The sequence below is a fragment of the Equus caballus genome, chromosome 3 (genome assembly GCF_041296265.1).
Source record: "Equus caballus isolate H_3958 breed thoroughbred chromosome 3, TB-T2T, whole genome shotgun sequence".
Classification (NCBI taxonomy): domain Eukaryota; kingdom Metazoa; phylum Chordata; class Mammalia; order Perissodactyla; family Equidae; genus Equus; species Equus caballus.
In genome coordinates, this window is record NC_091686.1 from 120,391,756 (window position 1) to 120,409,606 (window position 17,851).

Sequence of the window (17,851 nt, forward strand, 5' to 3'; positions counted from 1 at the left end):
TTCTTCTCTCTCCTGCTTCCTCGTGATGCAGACCCTCGGAACCTCAGTTTCCTCGTGTGCAAGATGAGATGATGTGTACTCAGAGACTGATCACAGATGCAGCATCCAACACGTAGGGAGTGCTTCCCTCACGCGGACTCCTCACATGACCCCTGGGAAGGTGTCACTTCTTATTGCCATTCCACAGAGGGGACAGGAAGTTGCCTGGGCCCACCCGGCCTGGCCTTGGACCCACAGGGGCTGCCTCACGGCCTTCCTGCTGGGCTGTGTGCCCAATATGGTGCTTCTCACCCAGGGCAGGTGCCCGGCAGGGGTCCCTGGGGGTAAGAATCACCATCGAGAGAAGGTCAGTCCTGCCCCTGACCCAGAGGCCCCGCTCACCTTCTCCCAGGTGAGCCACCAGGTGGCCTTGCTGGGAAGGAGGGAGAGCATCCTCATCAGGTCTCTCTCTGGCCACCAGGGGCTGGTGACGGGGAAGCTGCATGAGGTTATTTCTGGGAGTGCGGGGAGCTGGGAGCCGACTGCACAGGCTTTCTAAAGAAAACTCTGCCTCCTCTATAAATAGCTCCTCTGACGCCTTCTGAGCTCCTGACGCCTCTGGGGTGGCGGGGCGGGTAGCACCCTGCCCACGCGCCCTCGCCACAACGGTGGTGTGATTGCGCAGTGGAAGGGCGTGTGCGGCGGCCAGGGCAGGATTTCAGGAACCAGTGGCACCTCCCACGGAAGCCCAAGGGGCCAGCGTTGTTGCCAGCTGTTCATTTTGCCTAGGAAGGACTTCTAAAAACAGGACCACTTATTATCACCATCATGTCATAAAATAAATCCTATGCTAATGCCAAAAAGAAAGTAGAAAGGGCATAATCTCAGAAAGAAGGACAGGCCAGTAAATTGAATTTTTTTTTTTTTTTTTTGAGGAAGATTAGCCCTGAGCTAACATGTGCCACCAATCCTCCTCTTTTTTTCCTGAGGAAGACTGGCCCTGAGCTAACATCCATGCCCATCTTCCTCTACTTTACATGAGGGATGCCCACCACAGCATGGCTTGACAATTGGTGCGTAGGTCCGGGCCCAAGATCCCAATCAGTGAACCCCGTGCTGCCAAAGTGGAGCATGCAAACTTAAGTCCTGCGCCACTGGGCCAGCCTCAATTTTTTTTTTCTTAATGAAAAACTCACTGCAGAGCCCTTGCTGTTCTAATTCTTCCAGAATCTTGTGGAAACAGTGTTGGAGAGCACATACCCGCAGACCTGATGATGGGAGTCCCTGGCAATGAGAGTCCCAGTGGCTAACGCTCTGAGGTGCTGCCTCCACCTGGGGGAAGGGTGGGCAGACGGATGATGGCCCGGGATCAGGCGGCTGGGCATTGTGCTGGTGTAACCGAGCTCAGTGAGTTTGTCTCTTGGTGAGTGCAGTGCCGAAAAGCACAACCAGGGCTGAAGCGGGTGAAGAAAAGGTTTATAGCTTGCACAAGCAACGGAGAACACCGAGGATAGCCCCCAAAGCAGTGTCCCCCAGAGCCTAGTGCATGAGGAGACTTTACACACCAGAGTGCAGAGGCTGTGTTACCACTGTGTAACAACTGGGCCTGGTCGAGGTGCACGTGCAGGCCGTTACACAACGTAACGAGCTCAGTGCAACAGCCAGTACATCACAGGTCCGCGGTGGCTTTTGGACGCTTGGTGCCGGAGCAGTTTGCCCGGGGTCCTGCTGCAACCGTGTCACTTTCACTGTGGGATGGCAACATCCGCAAAGATGAGGACATCACCTTCTGAAAAACAGCCCGTTTAGTTTTCTCCTTATCTGGAAGACATTTGACAGCCCATGTTTAGTTACGGGTCAGATTCTCAGTAACCCCTTCCTTGCCTGGTTTCTGGTCACACCGGGTCCTGCAGATATGGGTTAAAAGGATAGCCAGCCCCTCTCTGAGATGTGGTTCACTCATCTACAAAGAGAACTGGCGATCCCACATCTCAGCGGGGCGCAGAAGATAAGGTGAGGCAACGGATATGAATTTGCTGTCGCTCTGCTGCCCACACAAGACGTCCCTGTCATTGTCCTCTTTGCAGACTGCACAGCCTGGATGGTCCTGGAGCCCCAGAAGCTGCCTCTAGGGTGCCCTGCTGGGTTGAGATCCCTGCCGCAGGGTCTAGGGATGCTTTGGGGATGGTGGGCAGTCAGGAGGACACTGAGGGGGGGTCCTGAGGACACCTGCCAGGAAAAAAGTCACCGATGCAGATATGAGTTGAATTGTGTCCCCCTAAAATATATGCTGAAGTCCTGACCCCCAGTACCTCAGATCGTGAGCTCGTTTTGAAACCGAGTCGTTGCAGATGTAATTAGTTTTGATGACGTCACCTTGGATTAGCGTGGGCCCTAGCCTATATGTCTGGTGTCCTGATAAGGAGGGACACAGACACATGATGACAGAGACGATGACGGAGAAGGAGACTGGAGTGCTGCTGCCACAAGCCGAGGAAGCCGAGGGCGGAGGACAAACACCAGAAGCTGGGGAGGCAGGCAGAAGCCTCCCCTGGAGCCTGCAGCGGGAGCGTGGCCCTGCGACACCTGCACTTCGACTCCTAGCCTCCAGGCTGTGTTCCAGCACCTGGTTAGGATGGCCCTGGGAGACTGGCACCGACGCCTGGCACAGCGCTGGCCCAGCAGGGGCCAGATACAGGTGCTGAATGAGTGGTGTTCATTGAGTGCTTACTGCGTAGCACGCACTGGGCTAAAGGATGGGATGAGTCTGAGTGTATGGTGTGGCTGCTGTTTGTGTCAACTCTTATAAGCACTCGAGGGCAGTCCCTTAATCCACAGGACCACCCTCGGAGGTGGGTACTACTTTAGGTCTCACCTGGTGCAGGAGAAAACCGAGACACAGAGCCATGAGCCACTTGCCCAGGGATGCGTAAGTCACTGAGCCATGATGCAAATGTCCAGAGCCCTTGCTGGTCAGCATTGCAATGCTCCCTCCCAGCCTGTTGCCCAGCACACAGTAGGTGCTCAATAAATGCTCACTGCCCCATACTTGTTCACTGCTTTCCCCCAGCTGTGCCGAGAAAGTTCTGGGAATCTGTGAGGGTCCTCGGTTTACAGACAAGAGAAGTGTTTGCTCCCCTCCCCAGCCTGCCAGGGCCTCCGGGTTACTGGATGAGACGTACTGAATGAGGCCTGATTTGATTCTACCTTTAACACTGCCACTTCCTCCAGGAGGCCCTCCCTGACCAGCCCCCGTCTATATTAGCGTCCTGTTGTGGATTAAACTGTGTCCCCCCAAAAAGATATGTTGAGGCCCTAACCCCCGGTGTCTGTGAATATGACCTAATTTGGAAATAGGGTCTTCGCAGACGGAATCAGATTAAGACGCGGTGACAGCAGATTAGGGTGGCCCCAATTCAACATGACTGGCGTCCTTGTAAGAAGTGGCCAGAGACAACAGGAAAATGCCGTGTGATGACAGAGACAGAGATGATAGTGATGCATTTACCAGCCAAGGAGCACCAAGGATTGCCAGCCACCGCCAGAAGCTACGAGAGAGGCAGTGACGGACTCTCCTCCAAGACCCCCGAGCGAGCCGACCCTGCAGCACCTCGATCTCAGCCTCTGGCCCCCAGAACTGAGAGGCTCTGTTAACGGAGTTCTGAGCCCCCCAGCTTGTGGTACCTTGTTACGGCAACCACAGGAAACGAATATACACCCCACGCTTTGCCACAAGCTGACTGTGCTCATCCTGGTCTAACTTCCACCCCGTGTTCTTCTGGCACATTCTAGAACCCAGGTATCCGAACTTCACCAATGTAACGGTTCAGACGATATGGACCTTCTCCCCTCAGGGCAGGGTCTGTGCATTATATTCTGCGTATGCAGGGCAGGGAGGTGCCCTTCTAGGAAAATGAAGGGCTCTAGAGTCAGCCAGAGTGTGCTGACTGCTCAGCTCTGTCACTCCCCAGCGCTGAGACCTTGGGCCAACCAGGTGACATCTCTGGTCTCCAGTCACCTCTTCCACAAAAGTGGCCATAGCCGTACCACCTTGGGAGACGTAAGGATTAAGCAGGAACAGGTGTGCAAACACCTGGGCAGCTCCTGATCCACTGGTCTTCAACGAGCGCTTCCTGACTTGGACCGACTAGCAGGACGGATCCCGCAGGGGGGCAGTTCATTCAACAAATGCTTAAACTTCTGTTAATGTCGTAGGTTCACAGAATGGAAAAGGTTAATTGCATGATATTTTCATCTGCTATTTAGATACATAGGAAAAGAATAACTCAATTATACCAGGTTTTGTACTTTATGAAAAGGAAAAAAAGTCAAAGGGAGGTCGGTAGCTTTCCCTTACACAAAATTAATTCGCTGCTCATTATCATGGTTCTGCTTTTGTATTCTTCAGCTTCCTAAATAGAAGAGGCCCGATTTATACACCCCATCTGTATTTGAACATTTTTAGAATGCCTCAAAATTAGTGTTGATTTCATTAATTTTCATCAGAGATTGGCAAAATATTTTCCTACGTGATCTGGGTGAGTCATTCAGGGGGAGGATGGGGGGGTGTCTGCAGAGTGGGTGCTCCCCAGTGTAGAGAACTGAGCAAGGAGCAGAGGAGATGGGGCGTGCGGGGGCCCCTCCCCGGCCTCCCCTCCGGGTACTCCTTCCCACCCTTCCAGGGTGTTCTCCTTGTGCAACCTTTCCCTGAGTCTGCGTCGCCGAGAGAAGAAAGCCGAACCTCCTTGGCTTGGGCGGCCGGCCCTCTGTGAACCGAGCCAGCCTTGTCCACCCTCACACCTGCACCTGTCCCTTCACCTCCCCTCACTCAGAATTCCTCCAGCCCGGCCGGAGCGGCATGGAGCAGCACACATAGGTGTCCACCTGCACAGCCCGGCTGGTTCCCATTGCCCCTGCCTCCAAGTTCCCGTCAGGCCTCTCGTTTCCCAGGAGGCCTTTCTTTGGCTCACTCCTCACACCTTCCCACCCAGTGAGGACTCTCCTCTGGGCAGCCCAGCCTCCTCTCTTCCTGCCTGCCTCACAGCTCCGTAAAGGCAAAACTCATCTCCGTCCCCACTCTCTGGACAGACCCCATCACATCCGGCCTGTTCGTCATACTGAATTGAAAAACAGAGCCTCCAGCAACGTGATTTATTCACTAATATCTGAGGTTCTCAAAACTGAACGTGTCCATTGAGAATATGCTTATCAAACGTTTGCGAACACATGGGTGAGTGAGTGAGTGAGTGAGTGACCCAGGTGTTCCCCTTTGGGAAATTTCCTAGCTCTCACATGTGATCACATTATACCAACTGCAACAAGCCTTTTGAAAACCCTCACATTTAGAGCAAAATTAATAATACTGTTTTTTAAATTCCCCAAGATGCAAGAAAGTGCAGTGGAGTCCTTTCTATAATCCTGATTGACCAGCTAATGCTGTTAAGTCAGAATGTTATGAAGTATGGTTCTATCGGCTCTGACTTCACTGGGTTTTATCATGAGATGACACGTCTGCTTTCGAACTCAACTGAAGCCTACAGTTATTAGGCACTCAGCGCTTGTCAAGCACCACCCGAGGCACTTTTGTGTGCATTGGATCGTTGTCCAGAACCCTGGACCCAGGTGGTGCCTCATCCTCAACCTTTTCCTCGTCACCAGCAGCAGCAGCACCACCACCATCACCACCACTGCTATCCTCACCTCCACCACCATCACCGCCATAATCACCACCACCACTATCATCATGATCACAACCACCATCATCACCGCCACTGCTATTCTCACCTCCACCACCATCACCACCATAATCACCACCACCACTATCATCATCATCGCAACCGCCATCACCATCACCACCATCACCATCCTCACCAGAACAGCTAACATTTATTAAGCACTTGCTCCATGCCAGGCCCCAGTCTAAGCATCTGACATGTTTTTCTCTGGTAACCCTCACACCTGCTCCATGAAACAGGCATGATGTTTATTATCTCCATTCTCATAGATGAGGAAAGATTAGGATAAACTCAGGGACTTTCTCAAATACACAGCTAGCGAGTGTCAAATCAGATGCTTGGTCTCATTCACTCAGCCAACAAGCGTTTTCTGAGAGGGTCTCTTGTGTATTAGGCATCATTCTAGGGTTGGGAGGCACAGAACTTACAAGCCACAGGCAGGAGGTCTACACTCCAGGGTGCATGTGTGTGCGTGTGCGTGTGTGTGCATGCCTGCCGACAAGTGTGTGTCTGTGTACATGTGGGTGGAGCAGGGACACAGACAATGGAAAGATAAACAGGAAGTGAACGAGGACAATTTCCAAGAGGTTCGAGTGCAGTGATGAGGTTAAAGTACCTGGGACAGAAGGTGATGGGGCAGGTGGACAGGGGATATCTGAGTAGGCGGCATCTGAGTCACTGGAAGGACAAGAGGGTACCTCTGAGGGTGGAGCTCCAGGGAGAGGGGACAGCAAGTGCTAAAGTCCCATGGTGGCCGCCATCCAGCCGTGTTAGGAGCAGAAAGAGCCGCTGAGTCTCCGGGTCCCGCGCAGGGGAGAGGGTGGCAGGGTGAGGGCAGGACAAGGGGCAGGGCCAGGCCATGTGGGCATGGGTTGGAGTTTGGGTTTATTCTATGTGCAATGGGAAGGGTTTTCAGCAGGTGGGTAACGTGATCTTTCTTACGTGTTAAAAGGCCATATGTGCCGCTGAGTAGGGAATGGGCTGAAGGAAAGCAGGAATGGAGACGGGGAGAGCAGTTCGAAGCCTCCTGTAGTGATCCAGGTGAGAGATGGCAACTGTCCGGAGCTCAGTGGTGGCCGTGCGACTGCAGGAAGTGAGGAGTGTTTGCAATCCACTGCGGAAATGGAGTCAACGAGAATAACTATCAGTTAGACATGGGGGTGCTGGGAAGAGAGGCTAAGGACCCTGAGGACAGCGAACACTTACCTGCCAGGGACGGCTCCAGGGCATCGTTGGAACAGAGCAGGAGAGCAGGTAGGTACCACTGCTAGCACCTTGGAAACTGGAGGAGGGAACTGAGGCACGGAGAGCTAAGGTCACACAGCCGGAAGGTAGATTCAAGCCCAGGGAGAAAAGTTGGTCCAGGGTGCTGTGCTCACCCTGTGCAGATGGGCACCAGGCCGGGTGTGAGCTCCAGGCAAGGGTGGTGCCATCGGATCAGAGGCACTCAGGGCCCTTGAATGCGACCGGAGTAAGAGTGGATTCGTTTGGCTGGATTTCTGCGTGGATTCAATGAACATGGCATCTTCTCTGGTGTCAAGGTTTACCCCCCGCTTACTCATTTTTTTGCCAGAGGCTCAATTGATTTTTTTTATCGCAGTTGATTTCTAAATAGCATTTTCACTTTCCCCTTGAATATCTCGTATTTCAGCTCATAAATCCTGGACACACTGTGCTGGCCCCGTCTCTGGATGGTTGTGGGAAGAACCGACAGGCAGACTGGTTCGCCACTTCTCAAGAAGGGCTCCTGATGGAAGCCTTCAGGTTCTCACCTCTGTTTTCAAGTTAGAGTGTTTCAGCTTTGCTACTGTCCTCTCTCAAATGCAGGAAAACCAGTTACACGTGCAGTTTCCTGTCCGAGAAGTTGACAGTTTTAAACACTGCAGCTGAAGCAATGGCCAGGGACCCTTCCTAAGACTGGAACACCACGTTGTCATTGCCTCCGTGCTCTGAAGCTCATTCCACTGTGATTGTCTTGGGCCTTTCAATGTTACTGAATTTTCAGAGCTGAAAGTCACTTCACTGATCGTGTTTAACCCTCTCTTTTGATAGGTGAGTGAACTGGCTTCTAAGCGAGGCAGGTGATGTGCCCCAAGGACGAAGGCTGATCTGAAGGGGACCAGTTCAGTGTAAGACATGGGGAGTGGGTGGATGGACTTTACCTAGTGTACCAGTTAGCTATCGCTGTATGACAAATAACCCCAGAATTTAGGGGTTTAAAACAACCACCATTCCCTTGCTCATCACTCTGCAATCTGGGCCAGGCTCAGCTGCTGGTCCTTCTGCTGGCTGACCTGGGGTTACTCAGCGACCTCCAGCAGTCGTCTGGATGCTGGCTGGGCCTGGGTGATCCGAGATGCCTCAGCGGAATGGTTAGAACAGCTGGAGGCTGGCTGGGCTGCTCTTCAGATGCAGAGCCCAGCAGGGTAGCCAGCCTTCCCTGTGTGGTGGCTTAGAGCTGAAATGGGGCCACGGTGGAAGGTGCAAGGCCTCTTAAGTCACCCAGTGTCACTTCTGCCTCTTTCTATTGGTCAAGGCAAGTCACAGCCAGACCAGATTCCAGCCCAGGGGACACGGACTTCGCCTCTTGTTGGAAGGAGTAGCAAAGCCACGGTACACACAGGCAGGCAGGAGAGGTGTGATTGCTTTGAGGTCATTCAATTAAAATCTCCAGGGTCAGGCACCTCCCCTGGGCCAGGGTTCGGGGACCGTCTGCTGAGCGGTATTGAATTCCTCATCTGTGAGCAGCAGCTTGAACCCAAGACAGCCTGACCCCTGGGACAGTGCTGGCCTTGCCCCTGGATCAAGGCTCTGAAAAGACCTAATGGGCATTAGGTGAGACTGACTATCCATGACAGGCAGTGTCATGTCATCATGTGAGTGGAAGTTCCAGCTCCCCTCTTACCAGCTGTGAGACCTTGGGCAGGTTGATCCACCTCTCTGAGCCTCAGTGTTCTCACTTATATCCTAAGGATATTGCATCTACTTCAAGGTTTGCTCTGAAGGTAAAATGGTATAAAAATGTACAGTGTCAGCCCATGACAATCCAACAAATGACAGCAATGATTATCTATGTCATTGGTTAACTTGTTAGAGCTTGGGGATCAGAAAGACATAACAATAGCAGCCAAAAGTTGTGGCGTGCTTACAATGTCCCGGCCCCACGGCAAGCACCTCACATGGGTATCTCATTGGATCCTTGGTAATCTAATGAGCTAGGTCCTTCTATTGACTCGTAGGTCAATAGGAAGAAGCTGAGGGTCAGAGAAGGAGAAATCAGGGCAGATCATAAGCGATGGAGCGGTTTTGAGCCCAGCTACTCTCACATCCAAGGCTGAGCTCTTAACAACCACATTCGCATATTTGGGCAAATTGTTTAAACTCTCTGGGCTTCTGTTCCCTCAAGTGGATGGGTAACCTAGGGTTGGTAAGTTTCCTAGCACAGTGCCAGGCCCAGATCTTGTGGACACTGGATAAATGGCCCTGGGTGATCCCTGCCTCTGTGACCAACCAGTGCTGGGGGGCCAGCTGGATGAGTTGGGAGGGAAAGGCCGGCTGTCTCTCCATTTTCGCCTTGCCTCTTCCAGCAGGGGTGGCTGTTTGAGGTTTTAAATCAAGGGCAGCAGCTGGACTAATGGTTTATCGTGGTTCACAACTCGTGGGAATTCTAGTCTGGGAGTATATTCTGAGTCCACCCAATTCTTTCACCTTGACATCGGCATCTCTCATCTGGACAAACTCACCAGCCTCCTAGTCAGGCTCCCCACTTCCACCCTTGCCCTCTACAACCCATGGTCCATAAGAGTGGCAGCAAGATCTGTTAGAATGAGACTCCGATCACGTGTCAATTGTAGAAAGAAAGTCGACGCCTTCCCGTGCTCTCCCAGGCCCTGCCTGACCTGCCCTCTCCATCCGTTCCTCCAGCCTCATGTCTGGTCACGCTCCCCCTCCCTCACTATGTCCCAGGAAGCCTGGCCTCCCCCCTCTTCCTCGAGCCTCCCAGCCCTTTCCTGCCTGTGGCAGAGGGTCTCCAGGATGGCCACTGCCAACTTCTTCTCTCCCGAATCCTGAATCACGTCCAGAGGAGGAGCCTGGCTCCCTCTCCTGGCTGCTGGGCTAGGTGGAGTCTCACTTAAGCAGCAGGATGCAGTGGAAGCGACGTTCAAGGACCGGGAGGCTGCATCAGAAGAAGCCACGTCGCTTCCGTCTGGGTCTCTAGAGTTCACTCTTGAGATGACCAGCCCGCGGGAAGCCGGCTGCTGTGATGTGAGAATCCCGAGCCACATGGAGAGGCCACCTGTGGGTGCTCTTGTCAACTGCCCCAGCAGAACTCCGGCTGACAGCCAGCATCAACTACCAGCCACGTGAAGAGCCATCCTGGATGACCAGCCCAGGCGAGCCTCAGATGATGCAGCCCCAGCCATGTGGAGATGTAGAGGAAGGGCCTTCTAGGGGAGGGAACAGCAGCTGCGAAGGCCCTGAGGTGCTGGCTGGGGTGGAGTGAGCCAAGGGAGGTAGGAAGCCACAAGGTCTGAGAAGCACTGGGGCAGACACAGTAGGTGACATAGGGCTCTCGGGCCCTGGTTAGGATCCTGGGATCACTCCAGGCAGGACAGGAGGCCGTGAAGATCAGAGGAGAATCACTCCGGCCACGTGTGGAGAAGAGACAGTGGAGGGAAGGACAGAGGGGAGGGAGCCAGAGTGGCTGACCTGGGACACACAGGCAGGGGCAATGAGGCTCAGTGGCAGCCGCGAAGGTGGCCCATATGGCCAGACCTGGGATCATCTCAAAGGCAGAGCCAGCAGCATTTGCCAACAGATTAGCTGTGGGTGAGAGAAAGAGAGAGGCGTTGAGGACAACACCAAAGGGTTCAGGAGCAAGTGATGAAGCACTGAGTAACATGGAGAAATGTGAATGCTGATATTGACCCAGCAAAGTGGCCACAGAGCCTTGTCAGAGCGAGAGGGCGGGAAGTGGCTTAAGTCTCTATCAATTACCAGCCTGGATTCTCCAGAGCATCCTGAAATTACTTCTTATTTGCTTACTTACTGTCTTTGTGGCCTTCTGGAAGAATCTCCAGGGCCCAGCACAGGTTCTGGCAGGTGTGCAGACACGATAAATATTGTGGAATGGAAGGAAGGGAGGACAGAAAATGGAAGGAAGCAGGCAGAGAACAGGGAAAGAAGAGGAGAGAGTGAGAGGGCGGGGAGGAAGGAGGGAGGGAGGGAGGCTGGGGGGAGGAGCCCAAGGCCAGGGCCACACAATCACCCTCCTTCACTCTCAGCCAGTGTGCGCTCCTCTGTGTAGCCCCACTGCGTGTCACAGAGCAGCAGGGAGATTTCCCTGTTTCCCGAAGGATTTCCTGGGCACACAGCGGGCCCCTGGACTTGAAGCCTTAGGCTGGGGCTGGCTCGGGGCTCGCTGGCTCCAGCGCTGAGAGCCCAGCTGGCCGGGTGCTCATTCACATGGGAAAGAAGCACACTGTCCCGTTGGTCCTCTCCCCAGAAATCCACCCCATGGCTCCCACGCTCCTCCTCCTGTTCTAGCTGCCCTTCAGACCCCTGGGGACAGAGATGATCCCCAGACAGGTCTTTCCAAACCAAACCCTCCGTGATTCCTGATTCCTCAATTATTCATTCAACAAGTGATTTCTGAGCCCCACCATGTGCCAGCCCTACTCTGGGCTCTGGAGCCAGAAAGACAGAGATGCCCCCATCACAAGCCTGACGGCACCCACAGGGGCAGGGCCTGGACCAGATGCACCATGTCCACCCTGGGTGCCCGTGTCCCGGTGTCCATGGCAGACCGGGGTTAAAGGGCCAGGGTAGGAGCGACTCTGCAGCTCCCGGGCCACCCAAAGCCTGGGCCTCTTCATCTGTGACACCGGCCTCGGCCGTGCCTTCCTCACGAGGACGGGGACCATGTGCCCTCCCCCACTGCTGTATTCTCTAGTGCCTAGCCCAGGGCCCATGGAGGTCTGTCTGCTGACTGAACGAATGTGTCACAGTGTCAGGGGGTTCATGGCGCTAACATACCCGAACCCACATGACTCTTGATGGTGCTACACGTGATCTCCTGGGGCAACTTCGGGAGGACAGTGGGGCCTCAGCTGACCGGCCAGCCAGTCCCCAGAGCCGGCTGGTGACCCTGTGGTCTCCATCAGCATTTGCTGGACAGGAGGGGCCCCGGTTCCAGCCCCACATCCTGAGCTCAAAGGCCCCGTTGGTTACGGCGTCCTCTGTGCCCAGGAGCTCGGGGCTGCGCAGTGAGCTAGGGGTTGTGCAGCGAGCGGGGACAGCGCCAGGGAGAATGACTCAGTGTGGGGATGGTTACACCTGTCATAGGGTGGTCAGAGGAGAAGGTGACCTTTGAGCAGACATCTTACTGAAGCCAGAGAGGGAGCTGTGCAGGTATCTGGGTAGGAGATTTCCGGACAGAGGGATCAGCACATGCAAAGGCCCTGGGGTGGGACTGTGTATGGTGTGTTAGAGGAACCACAAGACTGATGTGGTGGAAGCAGATTAGGATGAGGGGACATGAGGCTGGGGAGGGGCAGGCAGAGCCCACAGGAAGGACTCTGCATTGTTCTAATGGAGTCAAGAGCCCTGACCTCCCAGGCTGCTGGAGGATTCGAGATCACGTCTGTACATGCCCTGGACAGAGCCTGGCACATACACGAATGACAATAAGAGCTACGTGGGAAGGACACCAAAAGGCACTCTTGGTGCCAAAGGAAAATGGTGGCTGCCCTGCTCCACTGGGCATGCGAGACTTCGAGACGGTAAAGCTGAAGATGCTGAGAATCCTTCCCAGGCGTCCACTCGTGCCCCAGGTCGCCGTCCAGGGAAAGCTTTAAAACACCAGGCAAAACTGCCCTGGACCCTCCAATGGACTGTTTCCAGCCCTGCCCTGGAGGGCCATGAAGTGAAGAGTGGACGGAAACTCAGGAGATTCCGATGTCCGCTCTCAGGACCCCACACTGTGGGGCTCACACCTTCGGCAGCAGGACCCATTTCACAGGCGAGCGGAATGAGGCCCTCGAGGGGAGCTGACCGAGTCACGGTCCCAGCAAGCTGCTGGCTGAGCAGGGCCACACATTCAGGACCCCGTGTGCCGCCCACTCCTGTGCCGCATCCCTGGCAGCCACAGCTGGCATTTCAGCAGAAGGGGAAGTTCCAAAGCCACTCACACAGACACAAAACTGAACAACACGTGTCAGGCCTTCGAGGCCCGCTCTCCTCCTGCCCTCTGCTGGGCGCCTGTGTCACCCAACGTGCCCCTCAGTGTGTCTGCTCTAGGTCCATGAGGAATCCCTGTAGTACGTCTCCTTAGAGTGAGCCTGCGGTCAGCCTCGCCCCGTCAGGGGCTGGGGACACGGCAGGTGGAGGCGGCCTCCTGCTGTCCCTGCCATGGCCCGTAGGGTGGCGTGGGCATGGGGATGTCCCACGGGCTCCAAAGTCCTCCTGTCCCGCCAGGCCCCCCACCCTGCACCCCGTGTCACCAGTCTGCCTCCCATCGGCCTGCCCAGGGCACCTCGTGCTGCCCCAACTCCAGACCAGAACCCGCTGCCGAACCGGAGAAGATGTGCGCTGAGCATGGCCACATCTCACCTCCCCACGGAGGTCCGAACCCGTCCACATCTGTCCTTCCCTCGGAACCTTCCCTCCGCCCTGGGTCCACATGATTTCCTTCTCTCCCATAGGTCCCTCTGTAAAAATGTTTACAGTCGAGATACATTTCACACACCATAGAAATCGCTCTTTCAAAGTGCACAATTCAGGGGTTTTCAGTCTACTCACAAAGTTGTGCCACCATCACCGCTATCTAATTCTACACCAATTTCATCCTCCCCCAGGGAACCCCCATACCTGGTAGCAGTCACCCCAGTCTCCCCAGCCCCTGGCAACACGCCTCTGTTTTCTGTCTCTGTGGATTTGCCTGTTCCGGACGTTTCATATAGATGGAATTGCACACCACGTGCCCTTTGTGTCTGGCTTCCTTCTCTTATATACTGTTTTCGAAGTTCACCAGGTGGTAGCATGTAACATACTTTGTTCCTTTTCACGGCTGCATAGTGTTCCAGTGCACAGATGGCCACGTTTTCTTTACCTGCGCATCGTCGATGGACAACTGAGTTGTTCCCGCTTTGGCGATTGTGCGGACTGCCGCCATGAACACGCACGAACCAGTTTCTGTGTGGGTGTGCTTTCAGTCCTGGGCACACTCAGGGAGTGGAAGTTACACTTGCCTTGTTGTTAATAATTCCAATATTGGATGTGCCCCGTTTCACCTGCTATGAGGTCTCCTTTCATCTCTGGGACCCAGCCAGCTGCAGAGCCTTTCCCGCTGGGCAGGTGTGCCCCTGAGTCAGAGGAGGGGGTCCGGGGCAGGGAGCTTGGTGCTGCAGCGTCTGACGGCACAGCCACGCCCCCTTGCAGGGCTGTCACCAGCCTGGGATGAGCCTGTGAAGGCGCCCAGCACACAGTAGGGCCACAGTTAACAGAGGTGACGCCTGCACGACAGACACATTTGGCGTCACTGTGGGCCCCTCTCTGCCTTTAGGAGAACCCCACATCCTTGCCTTTTGCAAATGAACGAGGAGGCAGGAGTGTGTGTGTGAAAACTCGTCCACGTGAGAGGAGAGGAGACAGCTGGCCCCAGTGGGCAAGGGGAAGAAACAGGTCCTTACAATGCAATTTTTATTTGAGAAAAATAACAAAACCCCAAACCCGACCATTTCCTGCCCCCAGCCTACCAGACTGGCAGCCGCTCCCCCCTCATCCCTCCAGGCGGCTTTTCCCATCTGGGTCCTGCTCCCTTATTGGGGACCCGGGGCCACGGAACCTGCCAAGGGCTCACTCCTCTCGGAAGTGAATGAAGAAGGTCCGGATTTCCTTCGGGCGGATGGTGACGTTGGGGCTTCCCTGGGGTGGCGAGGGAGAGTCAGAGCCTCCTGGGGGAGGATACGTGTTCCGTCCAGCACTGCCCCTCGCAGCCGCCTCCTTCCCCAGGACGCCTCCTCCCAGCATCCCTCTGGCAACACGGCACCTGCCTAGTTGGTTGTGGCTCCCACCGTGATGAGGGCCCTTGGCTCCCCCTCCTGCCAGTGGGCCTCTTGAATTTCTGCCCTCCCCTGAGGGCCCAGCCCGAGGTGGAGGGTAACATTTAGGTTGGTCCTAGCCCTGCTTGACCTCACTTCTCCACGGGGTTGGTACTCAACGCTTAAGAGCTTCCTCACTGAGGCCACTGGGGAGCCCTGCCCTTTATCTCACTGGCCTCCCGAGAAGTCATGCCCTGGGGTTCAGGCTTCACCCTTCACAGGGAGCCTGTTCCTCCATACATCCACCTATCCTTCTATCATCCATTCATCTTCCTTCCTTCCTTCCATCTATCATCCACCCATCCATCATCCATCAATCTCACATTCTTTCTTCCTTCCATCCATCCATCATCCATCCATCTTCCTTCCTTCCGTCCATCCACCATCCATCCCTCTATCATCCACCTATCCACTCACTCATCTTCCTTTCTTCTTTCCTTCCTTCCATCCATCCATCATCCATCCATCCTCCATTGACCAAGTGCACACCCATGCATGGCATGAGGATGGACAAAGAGGAGATGCGTGGATCAGAGGAAACATGGGAGGCGGGAGAGCAGAGGAGGCACCTGAGCCAGCCCTGGACTTGGGGGAGCTTGAGCAGGAGCTGGCCAGCATGAAGGGGATAAGGATGTCCTAGGCAGACGGAACAGCGCTGCAAAGGCTGGGGGGCGTGAAGCTGCCTGCGCTTCGCAGGAGCTCAAGGTAGCGTGTGCCGTGTGAGGCACAGCACGGCGAGGTCAGAACCTCTGGGGCAGGCTCACAAGTTCCGGACTCACCCAGGGCACAGGCAGGGGGTGTGGTCTGCACGCGTGCACACAGACAGCCTGGTGGGAGCCCTGGCAGGTAGACACTGACCCGAAGCCTTTCTTAACCTACTGTGGTAGACTCAAGAAGGCCACAGATTCAGAGAGGGAAAGCAGCCTGCTCAGGTCACACAGGCCGTAAGAGGCAGAGCTGGGATCCCAGGTGGGGCCTGAACCAGGGGCCCCCGAACCTCTGTGTTGGCGATCATCCTGCGTCCTCCAGCTCCAGCGGTGCAGCGTGTTCACGTCCCAGGTCCCTGTGAGCGAGCGCTCCTCCACCGCCACCACGGACCCCAGCCCCCGCAGCACGGCCTGGAGGGACAGGAGCACAGGGAGTGGGAGCTACCCCGAGGCCCCAGATCTGAGCAGAGAACCAAACAGCAGCAAGGGCGGTAAGCCCAGGCCCTGGGCCTCGCTCCTAACACACCTCCCTCATCCAGTTCTCACAGCAAATCTCCAAGGACAGGACCGCAGCCCCATGTCACAGATGAGGAAACAGGGCCAGCTCCCTGTGTGGCTGAGCTGGAGGAGCATGCCAGGGGGTGGCAGGTGCTCGGAGCTGCCTCCAACATGAGTCCCCCTTCTCCCCAGCACTGCTCAGGTGGCGCCACCCCAGCCCCGGGGCTGCGGCAGTCACAGTCCCATGCAGAGAGGGAGGCAGGCGGCCAGCCTGGCTACTGTGAGAAAGGGACCGTCTGCTGCCCCGGAGGGCTGGGCAGGGTTCTGCAGCAGCCTCCCTGTGCTGTAGGAGGAGAAGGCATCAAGGGCAAGGCCCTCTTTTCTGCTCCATCCAACCTCCTGCCTTTACATCTGCTTGTGAGGCCAGCCTCTGACCATCGGCACCGAGCAGGAAGAGAAAGAGGCCCCGTGCCGGCAAAGGCCAGCAGGAGGAGGAAGGTGAGCCAGTTCCTGGGGACAGCGCCAGGCAGCTGAACGGCTGAGGGCCACGGCCCACCCTGGACTCTCCTGCTGAGGAAGCACCCTGCGCCCTGTGTAAGCACCGCTGGCCGGTACACTAGAACATGTGGCCACACGGATTCCTAACTGACAAACGCTCTCGCCTCCCCACCACCACCCACATCCGGAAGCAGCGTGTGGTGTCCGCCCCAACCATCGCCTCCACTCAGGGCCTCCGTGCCTCCACCCGTTCAACGGGGCAGCACAGGATGACCCACTCCCAGGTGCATTTGTTGTCCCTGCACCTGTTAACACACTCGCCCAGGGCCTTGGAGCACAGACGGCTCAGACCTGCTCTCGGCCCGCAGTGGGTGGGAGCCTGCTGAGGAGCGTGCCCGCCCCCACCCTGCCTGCACACGTCATCGCCCCAGGGCTCTGGGCAGCCCTTGGGACAAAGCCGTCCTCCCTCCCCACTTGGGGGTGAGGAGGCTGAGGCCCAGAGGCACGGGCCGCCCGTGATGCCCAGCAAAGGGGCCGGGACTTGGACCCCAGACTGCCTGACTCTGAATCACCCTCAAAGGAATTCCGTGCGAGAATCTGTTTTGTTTTCTGATCACACAAACAATATCTGTGTTGTTTAAAAAGTTTTACAAAAAACAAATGGGAAAGAAATAAAATGCAGTGAAAAACAAAGAGGGTGGGTGGTGCGCCCCCTTGTGCCCCCAGAGCCCATCCCAGCTTCCTTCGCAAGCACACCCTGATGCATCTCTTTACTGAGGTCCTTTTCAAGCCAGGATGGCCACACTTGGGGTCTGCGCCCTGGAGCGGGGTCTGCCTGGGGAGGACCGACACGGGGGACTTGGGGGGGACATGAGGTGGGGGGCGGTTTACCTTCAGATTCACTGTCACCGGCTGAGACAAGACTGAGTCCCCCTCAGCCTCATACAGGTGGTGGAGCCGCAGCAGGACACGGTGGAGGTGGGCCTTGGCCCCTCCTCGATGGCCTCAGGGACAGAAGGAAGGTGGCAGTGAGGACCCCCATCTGTGCCCAGTGCTTCCCACACTCACCCCATTCCACATCCTCAACTCCTACGTGTATCTTTCATATCCTGTGAGGCAGCTGACTCGGCCCCACTTAACAGCCAAGGAAACACAGGCTCAGAGAGGGGCAGTGACTTGCCCAAGGCCACACAGCTGTGTGCAACAGAGGGAGGATTCCAAGGCCTCCTGACACCCACACAGGGGCCGACGCCGACGGGTGGAGAGTCTCAGCCATCCTTCCCTGCTGTGGTCATCATGGGGCCTGTCTTAAATCTTCCAGTTCTCTGGAATA

The 17,851-nt window shown here is 55.7% G+C and overlaps 1 protein-coding gene across 1 annotated transcript in view; it reads right to left on the minus strand.

Moving 5' to 3' along the window:
- Positions 1 to 13,253: 13,253 nt before the first annotated feature.
- MAN2B2 (mannosidase alpha class 2B member 2) overlaps positions 13,254 to 17,851 on the minus strand; it is a 41,585-nt gene continuing 36,987 nt past the window's right edge. Inside the window, 3 exon segments of the mRNA XM_070262743.1 lie at positions 13,254 to 14,668; positions 15,813 to 15,933; positions 17,410 to 17,522. Coding sequence (XP_070118844.1) covers positions 14,571 to 14,668; positions 15,813 to 15,933; positions 17,410 to 17,522 — 332 coding nt within the window. The 3' untranslated portion in view covers positions 13,254 to 14,570.